The sequence below is a fragment of the Lissotriton vulgaris genome, chromosome 11, assembly GCF_964263255.1.
Source record: "Lissotriton vulgaris chromosome 11, aLisVul1.2, whole genome shotgun sequence".
NCBI classification, from domain to species: Eukaryota; Metazoa; Chordata; class Amphibia; order Caudata; family Salamandridae; genus Lissotriton; species Lissotriton vulgaris.
Window position 1 is genome coordinate 558,892,013 of NC_141699.1, and position 20,150 is coordinate 558,912,162.

At 48.7% G+C, this 20,150-nt stretch overlaps 1 protein-coding gene across 2 annotated transcripts in view; it reads right to left on the reverse strand.

The window, feature by feature from the left end:
* The window catches only part of NSD3 (nuclear receptor binding SET domain protein 3), a 1,769,888-nt gene that overhangs the window by 664,879 nt on the left and 1,084,859 nt on the right, over positions 1-20,150 (reverse strand). For both annotated transcript variants that reach the window (XM_086943639.1, XM_086943638.1), the window contains exon 13: positions 12,009-12,206. In XM_086943639.1, the coding sequence (XP_086799765.1) occupies positions 12,009-12,206 (198 nt within the window). The remainder of the gene's footprint in view (positions 1-12,008; positions 12,207-20,150) is intronic.

Genomic DNA, 20,150 nt, shown 5'->3' on the forward strand with positions numbered 1-20,150 from the left:
TTGTTGCAGTACTACATGGTGATGTACATGAACACCTGCACTAGCCTTCCCGTGAGGGCGAGTAGAAAGACTTTTGACACCAGCCGGTCGCCCGGAGCTCCAGAAGTTTGAGCAGAGGCCTTTGATCTCCACTTCTTCAAGATGGCTGCCACTTCCCAGGAGTGACGCATCTCTCACCTCTGTGAGATCTGGTTGGGGATGAGAGAGTGGTCTGGTGCTAACCCAATTGCGGCTTGATAACCACCACTGCATATCTTGTGCAGTTACCTCTGAGAGCTGGACCATGTCGGACAGATTCCCCTGATGCTGCATCCACTGGAACGTCAGGTCCCACTGTAGAACCTGAATATGCCAGTGAGAATGTATCACAAGGCCATGAGTCACAGCAGCATCAGTCTGTCTCACTGAAAACCAGAATAGAGGCTGAAACATCGTTAACATAGCCTGAATATCCTGGACTCGAAGTCCAGAAGGATGGGCCAGAAACTGCAACATGTCTAGAACAGCTCAGATTAAAGAGAGCATCTGAGAGGGAGTCAAATGTGACTTTGGCACATTGATAGTGAACCCCAGCGAATGCAGGAGGTCCACCTCAGTCTGGAGGCGAGAAATGATAGCCTGGGGCAATCCGGCCTTGAACAGCCAGTCATCTAGACAGGTGAACACTGGCACCCATGACCTTCGCAGATGAGGTGTAAAAACCGCCACCACCTTTGTGAACACATGAGGGGTGCTGTTAAGTGCAAAAGAGCACAGTAAACTGAAAGTCCTGTGGTTCACTGTGAACTGCAGGTAAAACCTATGGGCAGATAGGGCGGGAATGTGGAAATATGCCTCCTGCAAGTCCAACGTCACCATTCAGTCTCCTGGTCCCAGGGCAGACAGAAATTGAGCAAACATGAGCATTTTGAACTTCTCCTTTTTGAGGAGGAAATAGAGAGGGCAACGGTCTAGGAAAGGATGAAGGCCTCCATCCTTCTAAAGCAACAGAAAATTGTGGGAATAGCAACCGCAATCTACTTCTGGTGTCAGCACCCTCTCTATGGCTCGCATGGACAAGAGACCAGTCACTTCCAGAATTTTTATAGCGTGATCCATGCTTAGAGGACGTCATGCCATCACACAATAAGGGTCTGCCTCCCACATGTAGCCCCATCTTGAATGGAAATAAGTCCACAGCAGCAACCTCAATGAGTAGCCACTGTGGCCGATCAAGGGGTAGGCTCACCAGTCAGGTCGATTGGGGGGGAGGGTGGTTTGGGTCCTCATCAAGTAAGCCTGGAGAGGTTCCCACATTTCCTGCGGTCAAGATTTTGGGCAGCAGTTCAGCATAGATGGTCATCTGGTCTTTGCAGTAGATAAGATCCTTAAACCATCCCTAAAATATGGGGGGCGGCCCCCTCCCCCATGCAACCCTACGTTTGGGTAGTAGGAGGCCCTGTGCCACATTCTTTCTAAAAGAAGCTTCAATGAATTCAGAGTAGCCCAACAAGGTGACTAGGGATGTAAGGATCAGTGGGAGCCCATCAAACAAGTTACTTACCTTTCGGTAACGATATATCTATAAGAGACATGCATTCGTTTTAGATTCCTTACCTTAGAATTACCCCCAGCCGTCGGACTGGATCCGGAGAATTTTTCTCAGCAGGTCCCCTGCGCGTCAATAGGTGGCGTCGGTCGACTCCACGTTCGTGATCGCCGGAATGACGTCTACTTAAGACACCTTCCCTGCACAGTGACGTCAATTCTTTTACACAACATTCCACACCAGAAGCGCAGAGCCATGCAAGACACTGGTGCACAAAACTAGGGCCCTGAAAGGGAGTCCCTACCTCTAGAAGCCGGTTCGCAGGAACAGAAGGATGGCTGGGGCGGTAAGGAATCTATAACTGATACATATCTCTTACAGATATATTGACGTAATTTATTTCTCTGAAAGAGACCATTAGTTATAGATTCCTTACCTTAGAATAGATACCCCAAAAATACCAACCCCAGAGGAGGGTCTGCGAACTTCCACACCAGAAAGCCCTGAAGTACTGAACTGCCAAAGAAGTCATCTCTCCGGACTGGACTATCCAGGCAATAATGCTTAGTGAACGTGTGCAGTGATGCCCATGTGGCTGCCTGACAGATGTCACTGAGGGGGCTCAACATCCAAAGCAGAAGTAGCTGCTGTTGCCCTGAAGGAATGGGGGTGCAACCCTACTGGAGGCTCCTTTTTTGCCAAGGAATAACAGATTTTAATGCAAAGAAATAATTTTCTACACTAATTACATTACCGGCCCCCTTTTTTTAAATCATTGGCACGTTTTCACTATTTACCTCTTTCAGTCTGCATGTTTCACGTTCAATATGTGTTTTGCTGATTCACTCTCACAGCCATGTGGTATTCGCCTTTCTTTTTGATCTAAATTGCTCATGCTCATTGTTTTACGTATGTGATAGTGTATGGAGAGGGTGAACTTTTTTTATCTTTCCATTTCAGATAAAGGGCTTCCCCTGATGAAGGGAATGGTCCCGAAATGCATTGGGAACTAATGCCCATAATGACATCAGTATAGATGGAGTTATATTTGTATGAATCTGCATTTGGAATGTTTACAACTACTGTATGAATGAAGAAACCCTCTGTGAAGTAACTAGGTTCAACTATTACATTTGAGTTAAAGTTCAAGCAACTGTTCTCGCACCTGGTTTACTATATAATACCAGCAGGGATATTTTCCCAATGGAGTGTCTGACGGGGACACTGTTATGTCTTTAACCGTGCTACTTTATTTGGTCTACAATTGACTCCCTGAGGTCAGAGGGAGATACCCACTAGCACCCAATCTACACAAACCTTTTTACAAGTGGTTACTGTGAATACGTCTTTGAATACCAAGTGTGCAGCTCTATCTTATCAACTTAATGCAAAGAATGACCCATCAAGAGATGATTCGTTTTTGCACGGCCCGACATTTCTAGGCGCCCACATAGCCAACAAAGAGTTGATCATCCACCCGGAATTGTTTTGTGCGATCCAGATAAAACGATAGAGCACATTTTGGATCCAGACGGTGAAGCCCCTCCTCCTCCTTAGAAGGATGCGGGGGGCTGGAAGGAGGTGGGCAAAGTGATGGTCTGTCCTATGTGGAAAGAGGTAACTACTTTGGTAAGAAAAGAAGGTTGAATGAGAAGGACAACCTTGTCCGGATGAACAGCAAGGAAAGGAGGTTTAAAAGAAAGAGCCTCAAGCTCACTCACCCTGCGAGCAGAGGTAATAGCAACCAGAAAAGCAGCCTTTAAAGTCAAGAGTCTGAGAAGACAATTATGTAGTGGCTCGAAAGGATCACACATGAGGTAAGGTAAGACTAGATTCAAGTCCCACTGTGCCATTACGAAAGGAATAGGAGGAAAGAGGTGAGTAATGCCCTTAAGAAATCTATTTACAATAGGGGACTTGAAAAGAGAAGGCTGATCGGGAAGGCGAAGAAAGGCCGAAATGGCCGAAAGATAACCTTTAAGGGTGCCCATAGGAGAGCCCTGCTGGGCCAAAGAAAGAATGAAGAGGACAGCCTCTGAAAGAGGGGCAGAAAGGGAATCCACAGCCTTTGCTGTGCACCCTGCCACAAATTTGTTCCATCTACCGTTTTAGTGGAGGGACGCCTGGCTGCCAAGATGACACTACAAACTTCGGGAGGAAGGACAAAAGTGGTCAACTGTCACCGCTCAATCTCCAGGTAAGAAGGTGGAGACTGGACAGGTTCGGGTGGAGGACCGTCCCTGCTGCTGCAACAGAAGATCCTCCAGAAGAGGCAGTCTGATCGGAGGATCATGGGCCATGTTCAAGAGCTCGGGGTCCAAGACTCTTCATGCCCAATCCGGAGCCTAAAGAATGATTTGAGCCAGGTCGCCCTTGATCTTCTTCAGCACTCTGGGCAGAAGTGGTATAGGCAGATAGGGGTATACAAGACCGTAATTCTACTTGCAACGAAAAGTGTTGCCAAGCGAGTGCCGCCTTGAAAATTCCAACGAGCAGGACAGCTGACATTGTGCGCTCACTTCTGTGGCAAATAGATCTAACTAAGCCTGTCCTCACTGCTGAAAGACCTTGCACCACCTCAGAGTGAAGACGCCAGTCGTGATCCATAGTGCACCGGCAGCTGAGTTTGTCCGCCCTGGCGTTCAGGGAACCTGCCAGGTATTGAACCACCAGGGACATGACCCGATATTCCAGCCACGACCAGAGGCGAAGAGTTTCTTGACATAGGGTCCAGGACCCCACCCTGCTCTGTTTGTTGCAGTACCACATGGAGCTGGTGTTGTCCGTGAACACCTGCACTACACTGCCTTTGACAGAAGGACGGAATGCTTTCAGTGCAAGATGGATCACCCGGAGCTCCAGCAGGTTGATGTGGAGCCCGGACTCAGCCGGAGACCAGAGGTCTCTGATCTCCACCTCTCCCATGAGGCCGTCTCATCCCAGAAGTGACTCATCGGTCACCACTGTGCAGTCTGATTGGGAAAAGGCGAGGGATCTGAAGTTGACCCAATCCTGGTTCATTAGCCACCACTACAATTAGAGTACAGTGCCCTCCGAGATCTAGACGCAATCAGAAAGATTCCCCTGATGCTGTGTCCACTGGAACTTCAGATCCCACTGCAGAGCCTGCATATGTGACCTGGCATGATCCACCAGCAGGATGCAGCACGCCATGAGGCCGAGGAGCCTCAGGGTCATTCTCACCAAAACTCGGGATAGAGGCTGTAACATCGGAATCATAGCCCGAATATTCCGGACTCGCTGCTTGGGAGGATAAGCCCCAAACTGCGCTGTGTCCAGAAAAGCTCCATGGAAAAGAAGCTTCTGAGTGGGAATCAGGTGTGACTTTGGCACGTTGATACTGAACCCCAGCGAATGCAGGAGGTCCGCTGTAGTCTGGAGGTGGGAGACGACAGCCTGGGGCAAACTCGCCTTTAACAGCCAGTCGTCAAGCTAGAGGAAGACTGGAACCCCTGATCTGCGCAGATGAGCTGTGACCAATGCCATCACTTTTGTGAACACCAGAGGGGCACTGGTAAGGCCAAAGGGTAGCACGATAAACTGAAAATGCTTGTGGCCTACCATGAACCGTAGGTAACACCTATGGGCGGGAAGGACAGGGATGTGAAAATTGGCGTTGCAAGTCCAACGCCTCCATCCAGTCTCCAGGGTCGAGGGCAGACAGGACCTGAGCCAACGTCAACATTTTGAACTTTCCCTTCGGGAGGAAGCGGTTGACGTCCCTGGGATCCAAGATAGGACGCAGGCCTTTGTCCTTCTTGGGGACAAGAAAGTAGTGGGAGTAACAGCCATGTCCTATTTCTGGGGCAGGGACTCGCTCAATACCTCCATTGGCCAAGAGAGACGTAACTTCCTGGAAGGGAAGGGCCAAGTGATCCTCCGACATGCGATGGAGTGTAGGTGGCATGGGTGGAAAGGTAGTCTCGAAGGAGAGGAAGTAGCCCCTTGGGACTATCTGCAAAACCCACCTGTCCGAAGTGATGGTTTGCCAGTGGGGGAGGTGATGGCAGATCCTGCCGCCCATTGGCAACTAGTGGCCCTGAAAGGTCAGACTAGGAGGGTTTGGAGGCTGCTGCAGAGGGGGCACTACTGGACTGGCCCGCCAGTTGGCCCCTAGACCCATGGCACTGGGTCCCACGTACCCAGCCGTGAAGAGGCTAGTTAGCTTGTGCAGGCCTGTGGCTCAGGGTGGAATGAGGTGGGGCATCCTTTCCGTAGCCACGAAAGTGGCGAAAAGCAACTGTGCAGGGCGAGAGGTGGTAGAGAGGCCCAAGGATCTGGCGGTAGCCCTAGAATCCTTTAAGCGCTCGAACGTGTTGTCCACTTTGTCGCCAAACAAGCGACCGCCAGACGTAGCGCCGCAAGGCTACCGACGTTGAAATCGTCCTGTCTAGCGAGTCGATGGTGTCCAGTCCACATTGTATGGTAAATTTTACTGCGTCTATCCCTTCCGCAACTGTTCGTTAGAGTCGGCTTGGGCCTCCTCTAGGCACTGTGGCAGCACGTGTGCAACTGTGTCCAACACGGAGTGGGTGTAACGACCCAAGAGACATGCAGTGTTCACCGACTGCAGTCCTAAGCTGGCGGAAGAAAACATCATCTTCCCTAGATGATCCAGCTTCTTGGATTCCCTATCTGGGCATCAGAAGGAAAAACACCTTTCGACATCGAGCCCTGGACGACCAAGCTCTCAGTGGTAGGGTGCTGGGAGAGGAAAAAGGAGTCACCCGGAGCCGGGGGTGGCATTGGGCAATCATCCTATCCACAGTAGCCCATGTGCTGGGCTTGGACCAAGTGCCCTGAAGGATGTCAGTGAAGGCCTAATTGAACAGTAGCAGGGGCTCCAAAGAGGCTGCTGCCAGTTGAAGCACCTCAGTCAGGAGGTTGGTCCTGACCGCCACCGTAGGAAGCTCAAGGCCCAAGGCCTCAGCTGCCCTACGTAACACCACAGCATAGGAAGCCCCCTCCTCCATAGCCACAGTAGGAGGAAAAAGCATGCAAAGGTCTGGGGATATATCCAGAACACTGGCCACCCCCAATTCCTTTCTCTGGTCTGGCACATCCAGTTGATCTGCTAGAGGGTCAACAGACCCCTTCCAGTCCTCCTCATCAACCTCTCGCTGCCACTACGGGTGATCAGGAATGCCAGGATAGAACAGGGGTACAAAAGTACCAGTCAGCCCTGGTACCGGCATCAATCGACACCGGTCCGGCTCCATGTCCATGTCGAGGGGTGGACTGGGACCATCGCTGGCCGGGGATACAACCGGCGTCGGAGGTGGTGGAGGAGTTGTCCATTGATGCAGCGCCGGGGGAGGCATCACAAGATCGAGTGGCACCGATCCGGATTCAGGCCTGGATTCCTGGGGGCCCAGCGGCGCCTGGGCCAAAGCCACCAGCAGTGAAGGCCTAGAACCCCCAGCCGAATCCGCAGGGCCCTAAGGCACACTGAGGGAGTCGGGCTGGCGAAAAATGGAATGGAAGGCTTCGTAGAACGTACAAAGTTGGGCAGGGGTCGCTCCGGGTCCCGGAAAGGGAGGGCAGCTCGGGCCGACCCAACAGGCTCCGCAGGTGGAGCCGAAGGACGTGGACCTTCCGCATCCCGCGTTGGCCAACTGACGGGGAGAAGGCGAAGAGCGACAATGCTTAATCGCCTTCTTCTTGTGCTTCAACTTACCTTCGAAGAGGAGTGGTGGCCGCCTTCCTCGAGACGAACGGATCCCTCGACCCCTCGCAGTCTGGCTTCCGGGCCAACCACAGCACCGAGACCGCCCTGATCGCAGTCACCGATGACATCCGAGCGCTGCTCGACAACGGAGAAACAGCGGCCCTCATCCTCCTCTATCTCTCCGCGGCCTTCGACACTGTCTGCCATCGTACCCTAGTACAATGCCTCAGCAACGTCGGAGTCCAGGAGAAGGCACTGGAGTGGATCATCTCCTTCCTCGCCGGAAGGACACAGAGAGTCCGCCTCCCTCCGTTCAGATCTGAAGCCACCGAAGTCATCTGCGGCGTCCCTCAAGGCTCCTCGCTCAGTCCAACCCTCTTCAACATCTACATGAGCCCCCTCGCAGACATCGCACGCCAGCACCACCTCAACATCATCTCCTACGATGACGACACCCAGCTGATCCTCTCCCTTACCAACGACCCCGCCACCGCCAGAGCCAACCTTCACGAAGGGATGAAAGAGGTAGCCGAATGGATGAAGAACAGCCGCCTGAAACTGAACTCAGATAAGACGGAAGTCCTCATCCTGGGATCCTCACCCGCCGCTTGGGACGACTCCTGGTGGCCCCCCGCCTTAGGCAGCGCACCCAAACCAACAGACCACGCACGCAACCTGGGCTTCATCCTGGACTCCTCCCTCTCCATGACCAGACAAGTCAACGCCGTCTCCTCGTCGTGCTTCAACATCCTGCGCATGCTACGTAAGATCTTCCGGTGGATCCCCACTGAGACCAGGAAGACGGTCACCCAGGCCCTCGTCACCAGCCGTCTGGACTACGGCAACACCCTCTACGCCGGAACCACCGCCAAACTCCAGAAGAGACTCCAGCGGATCCAGAACGCCTCAGCACGACTCATCCTGGACATCCCCCGTCGCAGCCACAACTCCGGACACCTGAGAGATCTGCAATAGCTCCCGGTCAACAAGAGAATCACATTCCGTCTCCTCACCCACGCACACAAAGCCCTACACAGCCAAGGCCCAGGATACCTCAACAGCCGCCTCAACTTCTACGCTCCCAAACGCCAGCTTCGATCGACCAGCCACGCCCTCGCCGCCGTCCCCCGCATCCGTAGAGCCACCACAGGGGGACGGTCCTTCTCCTACCTCGCCGCCAAGACATGGAACTCCCTCCCCACCCACCTCCGCCAGACCCAGGACCACCTCACCTTCAGGAAGCAACTCAAGACCTGGTTGTTCGAGCAGTAGCAGATCCCACCCCCCCCCCCCCCCCCCCCCCCCTCTCCAGCGCCTTGAGTCCCTCTGGGTAAGCAGTGCGCTTTATAAATGCAATGATTGATTGATTGATTGATTGTGGTGGTAACTCCGCGCCCGGTCCGGCGACCTCCCTCTCCATCAGGACCTCGAGCGGCACGGAGCTGACTGCTGGGCCTACAGAAGCTTTTGGGACTACTCCCGCAAAGATCATAGCCTGACAGTCGAAGCACGACTTCGGGTTGTGGTCTTGCTTCAGGCACCAAAGGCGCACGGGGTGCGAGTCCGTAACCGACATCCGCTTATGACAAGAGTCACAAGGTTTGAAGCCGGTTCCACGATGGGACATACCTCCGTGCACCAGAAGTCGAAAGGCTCAAAAAAGATGTTGTCAAAACGTCGAAAAAGAGTTAGTCAAAAAGTGACTAAGGGTACCGCTCTGTCCAGATCTGCGCTGGCTGGCACAGAAAAAGAAAGAACTGATGTCAGTGAGCAGGGGCAGCTTTTGACCTTCCTCCCGAAATCTGTAATGTCATCTTAGCAGCCAGGCGTTACTCCACTAAGACAGTATACGTCTGCAGATGGAATACATTTGTGGCATGGTGCACAGCAAAGGCTGTGGATCCTTTTTCTGCCTCTCTTTCAGAGGTCATCCTCTTCCTTTGGCCCAACAGGGCTCTGTTCTGGGCACCCTTAAGGGCTATCTTTTGGCCATTTCGGCCTTCCTTTGCCTTCCTGATCAGCCTTCTCTTTTCAAGTCCCCTATTGTAAATAGATTTCTGAAGGGCATTACTAATTTCTTTCCTCCTGTTTCTTTCGTAATGCCCCAGTGAGACTTGAATCTGGTCTTGACTTACCTGATGAGTGCTCCTTTTGAGCCGCTACATAATTGTCCTCTCAGACTTTTGACCTTTACCACTGTTTTTCGGGTAGCCATCACTTCTGCTCGCAGGGTGAGTGAGCTTCAGGCTCTTTCTTTTAAGCCTCCTTCCCTTGTTGCTCACCGGACAAGGTTGTCCTCCAAACTCAACCTTTTCTCCCCATAGTAGTTACCTCTTTCCACATAGGACAGACCATCACTTTACCCACCTTCTTCCAGCCCCCGCATCCTTCCAAGAAGGCGGAAAGACTCCACCGTCTGGAACCAAAACGTGTGTTATCCTTTTATTTGGACCGCACAAATCAATCCCGGGTGGACGATCAACTCTTTATTTGTTATGTGAGTGCCAAGAAAATTTGGGCCGTGCAAAAATGAACCATCTCTAGATGGGACTTCTTTGCATTAAGATCTGTTATTCCTTGGTGAAAAATGGGCCTCCAGTAGGACTGCGCGCCCACTCCACGAGGGCGACGGTGGCCACTAATGCTTTGGGACAAGGTGTCCCCCTTAATGACATGAGCCCGGCAGCCATGTGGGCATCACTGCACACGTACACCAAACATTACTGCTTGGATACTCCAGTCCGGACAGACTGCTGCTTTGGCCGTTCGGTTCTCCAGGACTTTCTGGTGTGAACTTGGTTCGCAGACCCACTTCCGGGGTTTGTATTGCTGGGGGATCTATTCTAAGATAAGGAATCTATAACGAATAGTCTTTCAGATGAACAAGTTACTTACCTTCGGAAACGATATCTCTGTAAGAGACATTTTTTAGTAATAGATTCCTTACCGCCCCACTCATCCTCCCCGTTCTGTAACTGACTTCTAGAGTAACGGACTCACCTTCAGGGCCCTAGTTTTGAGCACCAGTGGTCAGTGTCTTGCATGGCTGAGCTCTTCTGGCATGGAATGTCGTGTAAATGTACTGACGTCACCGCGCAGGAGAGGTGTCTTAAGTAGACACCGCAACGTCATTGCGGCGATCTCAAAACCAACTACGAACGCGAAGTCGAACAATGCCACCTACCGACACACAAGGGTCATGCTGAGAAAAAATTCTCTGGAACCACTCTGACGCCGGGGGGTGTAATTCTAAGGCAAGGAATTTATAACTAATAGTCTCTTTCAGATTTATATTTTATTCATAAGGTGCAGTATAGTTGCCTTACCTGAAGACAGAGACAGCAATAGTTCCACTGACAGAGGAATTAGTTTTAGGACAAAAGGGAATACTGGCACTTTTTTTTTATGTTCGATCTGATAACTTAGACTGAGGGCATACCACATTAATGTTCAACTCAACTGCTCCTCAGCAAGGACAACAAAGGAAGTGTGCCCTCACATCTACAGCAGCATTGTTGTGCAATGGTCTAGTGTGTTCTTACGAAGTGAAGTAGGCAACTTTTCAAATGAAAAAAAAAATTGGGACAATTTAACCTTAGTGCAAATACTGTTCTTGATTCTTCGACGTCCATCAGATGAGAAATTTTGGGGATCATAAATGTCCTAGCTCTGCAGAAAGTCTGCGCTTTCCTCGTGTTGATTAGCCGCCTCCTTGTAGTCTGGAAAGTAGCACACTTCCAACTGCATAGGTGAAAGTGCCAAATCAGAGGCTTGTTCTGGTTCATTGACTTCCGCATCTAGTTCAGAAACTCAGATATGGAGACGGGCAATAGAATAGAAACCTTCAAAGGTGAATGTGATTAAGATGTTTGTGTTTGAAGGTGGAAAACAAAGGCAAGTCTGCCATCAAACATACTGCCATTGACAATAAATTCACTGCTGATGGTGTGGAGCTCATGATCATCAACAAGGGTGCAGATGGATTTGCTGTTGATGGGACACAGTTGACAAGGTTCTTGCTGTTGTTGACGAGGGTCCTGTCAACAGATTGCTCGAAGTCGGTCAACAAATTGTCTTCATCGCAGGGCCCTTTTTTTTTTTTTTAGAACAATGGGATATTGCCTGAAGTTTTTGCCAGCGAAGAGGTAGCTGACAAGAAGACCATCTACAAGGATTGCTTTTTCGTCATCAACAAAAGGGTCTTCATTGGCTAAGATCTAGGCAGGACTACTGACAGTGGAGCTACTTTTTCCAAACGATTTTCAGCGTGGGTGGTTACTCATCTTTTCTCAATGCCTTCTTTGATGAGGGCTTGATCATGTCCTAGGAGGAGGTGGGTGCAGGTGCTTCTGTGATTCATTCCAGCTGAGGAAGTTCCACATGTTTACACTTTTGCACCACCTTTGTGAAGGTACTTGTAGGAGCACTTTTCTCTTTTCCCTATGCCATATTGAAAGTTGGGAGTGCTTCCCTGGGCCAGAAGATGAAAACTGGATTAACAACTAAAAACAACTCACAATTCGTATAATGCACTTATGTGAAATCTTGCCTAATATAAGTTTATTACTGTGGAGACTGACTAATGGGGTATTAAATCATGAGCATTCAGGGATGTACCAAACACACTTTTGCAAAAGTTCTTGCCTGATTACACTAAGAAAATGAATTCAATTTTTTTAACTGTTTCTTTTATGAAATTCCTTTAAGAAATCTTGTATACTATATTTTTAGTTTTCTCAATAACAAAAATATGTCTTGTGTTCTTATTCCAATCACAAATGACGACCTCACCTTTGCTTGCCTTCTGCAAATCTTTTTCTAAGGAACATGTAGTGCAACAATGCTGGGGGCAACGGAAACCTCTGTCTTCGATGACAGTTGTTGAGAACTTTCGAACACAAACTTCATGGTAGTATCTGCCACAGGAACTCACACAGCAACGCTTCACATCTACATCTGGAATTTGGCAAGAGAAGCAGGTATGCTGACCTTAAAAAAACAAAGAAAGAACAGCTCTTATGTCTGCAATACTTCTGTGCACCATTCTGATAAATAATTGAACAATTGTGGGTGCCCCTTCTAGTTGGAGGATATTTGTGCTATATTATGACAGACTTGACTACAGTGGTTTATATACAAATCAAGTTGCAGAGCACACCACCAAGCATCTTATTACTGGAGCTAAGCCTGCAGGCATGTGCTATGAGAGGATATTATACTTTTAATACTATCATGCAGGGAAGTCTAAAATTAGAAAGGAGGTGAAACATTTGTTGCACAATTTAAGGAAATAATCTTTTGATCATAATTGACAATTTAATTTATATTTCTACAATGTTAGACAAGGCTGCCTGGCTCATTAACTTGCTTTCTGTACTGGACTAGTGGTAGATTTCATTATACAAATCTATACAATAGCACCTTTAGAACATGTCATACAGAAAGTGATATCTCTGCTTTTCATGGTATACTTTGAAACCATTTGTACTACAGCTAAGCCCTCAACATAGATAAATAGAAAGAGATACACTACTTCATAACTACACTAGAGGTGGAAAAGTTTGGTAGGAATTGGAAAAGGATGAGAGTGCATTGACCGAGTACCAGATTCATTAGAGGTAAGTAATGAAAAGTCACCAACATGTTACCCCCAAATTCATGAACAATGAATACACTGTGGGTCTAATCCCAGAACAATTTACTGGAGAAAGAAATGTACATATCTTTAAATACTGAAGTGCTTATTCAAAACCACATTTTACTTTCTTGATTTTCTTTTTAAAGATAACTAAATATTAAACCGAGCAGCCTCTTACCCTTTTTTAATTGTTTTAGATTTGAGAATAAATATGCAAAGTGGGCCTTACACATAGAAAAAAACGTCACTGTGCTCTTAAGACCCCAAGCTAACAAAATATTTCCAGAAAACACCATTGTATCAGTTGACCAGCAGGCAATTTTGAAGCTCTAATAAGGTAACCCAAGGCTCAGATGATCAAACAATCAATTTTGTAATTTGTAATTTGTGACTTTAATCAAATCACAAAAGAGGGGAGAGGAGATGCAGAAGAAGTTGCTTACCTTCTGTAATGCGCTTTCTGGTATACACTCTATCAAACTTCTGAATATTCAGCTTTAGAATATTCAGAGGCACCAAACTGGACCTAGAAACCTTGAAACAATAGCTCCTGCACACAGATAGATGGTGCTGCCTCATTCCCGGACAACCTTGCACAACCCCAGAAGTGACGGAGCAGAGTTGCATTATAACGTTATTCCTGTGTGCTTACGTCAAGATCCGTTTTGTTGTTGTCTCTTCTAAGACCCTCAGACACAGATCAACTCAGAGGATAGTTGTTAAAAACTAATTTGGGACCCTTTAAGTTCAGATGTCCCCTCTACACAATGGAGAGGAGGGAGGGTGGAGAGGAACCTGCAGTTGAATAGAGTATCCACCAGAAGAGCATTACAGAATGTAAGTAAATTATTGTTCTGATGATACTTCTAACAGTAGCTTCCTTACCTTAATAGACAACCAAACAGTACTTACCAAAAGGTGGAAAGTCTGAAAAGTGTAGTAAAGTAAAACTGTCCTTCAGGACTGAGTGGGCAAAAGGACCTTCTCTGCAGATCTGACTGTCAATGCAGCTTGACAGATGTCCAAGACAGGGACTTTCCTTGCAAATGTCATGATAGCAGCCATTGTAGTAATAGAATGAGCCCATAGGCCTTCAGGAGGTTCCTTCTTGGCTAGAGATTAGCACATCTTTATGCACAAGATGACATATTGAAAGCACTCTGACCCCACTCTGAATTGCAGGTGATGTCTGTTCGACTGCAGAAAGAGTATCTAAGAATATATAGCAGGCAGGTTCAAGGACATCATTTGATAAAGTGGGTCCAGGGCAAAAAGAATCTGAGCCAGAGTAAGCATTTTTAATTTGTCCTTCCGTAGGATGGGTTACAAAGGCCAGAGTTCCAGAATGTATGTGTGCACTCCTTCCTGGGCATTAGAATGTAGCTAGAGTAACATCCCTCACCTTTTTCAGAGTACAGCACTCCTTTAATGGTTCCCTTGGCCAGTGGTAAATTCAATTTCTGCATACGGATGGTAGAATGGTCTGGTGAAACTTGAGATAAATCGGGGGGTGTTGCAGGGATTCTACTCTAGAATAGAACTATGCTTGGGACCATGGAAAATCAGCATGTAGGGAATGAGTCATCACACACCTCAGTATCCATGAGCCCGAGTCTGACTAGCCATAGTGCCTCACTTGCCCTCCTAACCATACCAGAGAAACAAGTGAATTGGCACGAAAACACAACACTCTCGACCCTTTCAGGGATCGCGGTAACAGGACACACCATTTCGCTCTCTCACTCGTACTTGTCCAAAATAAAATAAAATGAGACACAAAGTAAGTTTCAAATATTTATTCAAACTGTTGTGCTCTGAAATGCAGTATACGTGCCACAAATAGAAAGAAAATGCATAATAAAAACACTGTTAGCATGGTCAATAATCCATATAGCATTGAAAGCGCTGTCATTTTATAAGACCGAGTAACATAACCCCTCTCCCCAGCGAGTAAAGCGAAATAATAATATGAAAGATGTCTGGGATTATTGGCAGACCCAGTACTTTAGCAAACATAGATAAACTCTCTACATCCCAGCACAAGCAATGTTCTCATCTCAAAACTCTCGTTTCATGTCAGTTTGTTGTTAATTTACTTAGCTATATACTCGGACACGTTTGAACATAAACAACAGCCGCATTCTTGTATCATGTCTAGGTGCTAGTGCCTGGCCAGAAAGAACAACAAGGGACATTGTTGTTTGACCTTGTTGTGGCGGTCAGACTAAATCCCAGGAAAAGAACAGAACGCAAAAAAATATGCAGGCTCATTGTGAAAGTACAATGTGGCACAACAAAAGTAATGGCGTTTTTATAATAACATGTGCAAATGAGGCCTACAATGTTTCGAGGTAGGCCATCGCAGGGCAAACTACAATGGGCTATGCAGAAAACACACAACAAAGGGGGGTTCATGGAGGGGATGAAATGAAAGGTCAGGCATAGAAACCCTATTGAATAATCTGCAGAAGCGCGGATCTGAAGTGATGCATTTGCAACCAGGTAGAATTTGATTTTTTTCCCTCTACAGTGTTCCTGCACGGGGAAATAAGAGCAGCATGGTGGCCTGGATGGAGGTGGTAGAGGATTGATGCCTTTGTACGTGTGTGCAACTTCGCTTACCACCACATCCGGAGAAAGAGAAAGAAGGGGAGAGCTGAGTGGCCTGGCCAGGCTGTTCAAAAGGACTGTTCAAAATGACTGTGGGCACGTGAAAGCTTTGTGGAAGTGGCGGGCGAACCCAGGCTCACTTTTCTCTCACGCTAGTTGACCCAAGCCCTAGCGTCCCAAATGTTGTCCAAGTCCCCCACAAGTCAGCCACTTTGCTAAAACCAGCTGGAACTCAGTTCAGTTTGTGGATGCCCATGCAGACCGGTGGAAGGTAACAAAGGCAACAAAACGAGCCGGGGAGCTGGGACAATTGGCATTGCCGGGTTAAGGCGGGCTGTGATGGACTAACAGGAGCCACAAGGAAGCGTAGAATAATAGAGCGTGGTGTCGCAGTATGTAGTTGAACAGCCAGCGACCAGCAGATAGAGCAAGCTGAGCAGGTAAGCAGTTGAGCTGTTAAGCTACACGCACCAATGAGGCAGGTCTACCATAGCTTTAAAATCCACCTGCCACCACTCACCGCCTGTTTCCGGGTGTTCTCCGCTTCATGCTCAAAGATATGGTGCTGACTGCCAAGCCTTCTTTCCCAAGTTTAATGGCAGTGGGGTCCTAAGGTGCTGGAGCTTCTGGGCGGGCACGGCTTGCAGCAGATAGACCAGTGTGGCTGGTCCACTGGTCCACGTCACACTCGGCCAGGTGCTCCCGGAGTGGCAGGCTCAAGCCTGTGTAGCACGCTAGCTAGAAATCACCGGAGGACCAATTTTCACAGCCCCACCGCCCTCCGTTGCTCCAGGGGCTATTCCAAGGCTGCTTCCTCTGCGGGGGGGGGGGGGGGGGGGGGGGGGGGTGAGGGGGGCGATACGAGCGGGATGGGGGTTCAGGCCCACGTGCCCAAAAACTGTGACCAGGTGCTAGTCCTGGAACACTGCCCCAAACGCTCTGAGGCTGCCTCACCACTGCTCCAGTGCACTCCAAGGCTGCCTCGCCACTGCTCTGCTGTCTACGGTTCAGTGGAAAATCCGATCTGGAGTCCGCTGACGAATGGAAAGTGCTCCACACTCCCAACGGCTCCTCGGCTGCTCTGCCCTGGTGGGGCCACAGAGCCCACGAGGTTCGCTTGAAAGGACAGACGGATGGGTGAAATTTGTTGAAATGGTGGTATAGTAGAGGTGCAGACTACCCACTACCGTCGCCACCGCAACCGCAGCCGCCGTTCGGCCGCTTGTGCTTCTCCTTGCCGCAGTCGGAGCTGTTCTTTTACCGCGGCCGGGCGGGCAGTCCTACCAACGCAGCAGCAGCAGAAGTCCACGGTCGGTGTTCAGCTCTCGGTAAACCGGAACCTCTCTTTTGCTCTCTCCAACGCAGCAGCAGCAGTCCGCGGTCGATGTTCGGCTCTCGGCAAAACAAACGTAAGTAACTTGCTCATTTAATAGAGACGTCTAGCCACAGCTTCCTTACATTAGAAAAGATACCCATGAAATACCTCCGGGTTCGTCTGTGAAACTGACTCAGACCAAAAAGTTCTGCAGTAATGAACAGTGGCCATCATGCCTGTCCAGGCATTAGTGTTTGGTAAACATGTGCAAAGAGACACAAGGAGCAGTCTGGCAGATTTCCTGAATAGGAACTCTGCGAACTAATACAGTGATCACAGCTTTAGCTGTGATGAAATAATAAAACAAGCCCTTAGAGGGTTACTTCTTTGCCAGTGCATAGCACATTTTTATGCAGAACACTATCGTGAGAGGGCCCGTTTCTGCACAGCTTTTCGCTTCTTAGCTCCAACCTATCCTACGACAAGTTGATCATCTACCCAGAATTCTTTAGTTCGATCATTGTAGAATGACAGTGCTCTTTTTTGGGTCCAGAAGGTTGAGTCTCTTCGATTCCTTAGAAGGATGTAGCAGATCAAAGAAGGTAGACAAGGTGATGTGTTCGCCTACGTAAAAGGGTGTCACAACCTTCGGAAGAAAGGAGGCACATGGTTGAATAACCAGCTTATCTGGGTAAAAGGTGGAATAAAGAGGGTGCACTGAGAGTGCCTGAAGTTCGCTGGCCCGCCTGACCCTTGGTATGATCATAAGGAAAGCAGTCTTGATTAGCAACTGGAGTGGACAATTGTGCAGCAACTTGAAGGGAAAGCACATCAGACATGTCAAAAACAAATTTAAGTCCCATTGGGGCATGATAAATAGCCTCAGAGGAAACTGGAGTTATAGCTCTTTGAGGAACCTAGTCACAATGAACTGCAAGTATTGTCTGTGGGGTGACAGGATGGGGATGTGGAAATAAGTGTCCTGTAAATCCACCACCACAATCCAGTCTCCCAGGTCCTGGGAAGACAGAACTTGAGCTAAAGTGAGGTAGGTGTGTGTGTGTGTGTGTGTGTGTGTGCGTGTGTGTAAATAAATAAATATATATATATATGATAACATTTAGGGGTTATAGGTGGGTAGAGATATTGAGTGGTAATGGCGTTTTTAGGGTTTAGGGTTTAGGGTTTGGCAAGGGGCATTGTGTGGTAAGGATGTTTTTCGAGTTTAGGGGTAAGTAGGGGCATTGGGTGGTAAGGGTGTGCGAGGTGGGGGTTGGCCTATGCACCCAACCTCCTGCTGCTCACGGCCTTTGGCCATGTGCAAAGGGGGTATGGTGTGTGAGGTTTTATTTTGGTTTTTACATTGGGCCTCAGATCAACGGAACATCCCACTGTGGAAACACTGGATCCCTAATGGGGCCCAAGAAAGAATCTTGATTAATTTCTTGACCATGAGTGGTCCCTCAGGGAAAAGATATTCCCAACTGAGAGAATTAAATGCCTTGTCAATATCGGCACAAAGTATGGCCGCGGGGCATCCCAACTTTGGAGCCAATGCCATGGCATTACGAACATGGTGAATATTGTGGCAGGTGGCTCAGTGAGGCATAAAGCCAGGTTGGTCAAGGTGAATCAACTCCTGTATACATGTCCGCAGGCGATTCGCTAGTACTTTACCCAATAACTTAGGTTCAAAGTTAATAAGGGAGATAGGGTGGTATGAAGGTGGGTCTTCCGGTGGGCGGCCAGGTTTTAGGAATAGGACAATCTCGGCCTGCAGCCAGTCCCGGGGTAGCATTTGCGTTCAAGGGAGTCTTGCATCGTCGCCAGCGAATGCTGGCCCAGTGGGGACATATGCGATAAGATGAACTCCATGGGAAACCTAGGGGCCCTCCCCAGATGCATTGCTGCAAATGCCACTGCTAGGTCACCTACTGTAATGGGGGCATCGAGTTGGTCTCTCATCTGATCTGTTAGTCTCGGGGAGGAATATCTCAAAGGAACTCCGCAATAAGGGCCGCCGAGAGATGTTCCTTCCGTGCATAAATTAAGGAGAAGTAGCGTGCAAATTCTGTGACAACCTACTCTGGGAAGGTACGCAAGACTCCATCTGGTTCACGGATGTTGGAACAGTGGCTGGAGACAGCTCAGTTTGGCACAATCTGTGTAACATCCCCCCACTGGTATATGCTGTGTAGTGATGCTAGCAGATATCTTTTGCCTTGTCCATGAGATGTTGTTGTAGCTGCTGTCGTTGTGTGAGAAACAAATTACGATGGAGGGAGGGAGGGACAGGGATTATGTCTCTATTGGTCACCAGAGATGCGAGCTGGGCCTCTATCTTAGAATGTTGGGCAGAGTGTTTACGTTTCTCTTTTGCGCGACAACTTATGTTCACCCCCCCCAGATTATAGGTTTTAAAGCTTCTCAAAGAGTTTCTTTGGACGGGGCTAAATCGACGTTTATATCCAAATACTCTTGAATGGCTGTGGTAAGTGACTCATGGTATTCAGGGTCCCGAAGGTGCCATGGAGGCATTCGCCTCTGAAGGGAGGTTTTTGAAAGCGTAGAAGCTTTACTGTAACCAGAGAATGATCGGACAACCCCCTGGAGAGATGGGAGACCTGGGAAAATCTATGGATATAACTAAGGGCATGAACATATAGTCCAGCCGGGACATAGATCCATGGACCGTGAACACATACGTGTAGCCTATCTCGGCGGGGTGATATTCCCGCCATATGTCTGACCAACCCAGTGTGCCCGCGAGGAGGGACAATTTTGTTACAGCCGTAGGAGGGCCCACACCGGACCCACGCCTTCTATTGAGTGTTGACATGGTGTCATTCCAGTTCCCTCCCAGAAGAGTTATACCGTCCGGAAAGTCGATCGATAGCCAAGTAATTTTGTCAATAAAGGTGGTGCCCAGAGGCGGGGTGCATAAATGCTACCAACGTTAATGTGCTCTCCATAAATAAACCTGACAGAAGTACGTATCTAACCCTGGGATCCACCCAATTATTTATATGGATGAAGGGGACACAACAGGTGATGAGGATAGCAACCCCTTGTTAATCCAGCATGATAAATCAAATGGTAACCAAATCTGGCCAAGCAGGGAGCCCTGTTACCCAAGAGGTGAATCTCCTGCAGGAGAAGGATGTTGGCCCCATACCGCTTGGCCTGTTGAAGGATGGCACCAAATTTGATTTTGTTAAGTAGCCCCAGTACATTCCAGGTTACCCAATAGGAGAGAAGTCGCTTGAGTAGCCATATGTCGTTTGTGGAAGTGTCATTTGCGTTCTGCCTAGTGAAAGATGGATACTTTGTCTGTGCGTGGAACAAAACTAAACTTAGTGAAACCATTAGT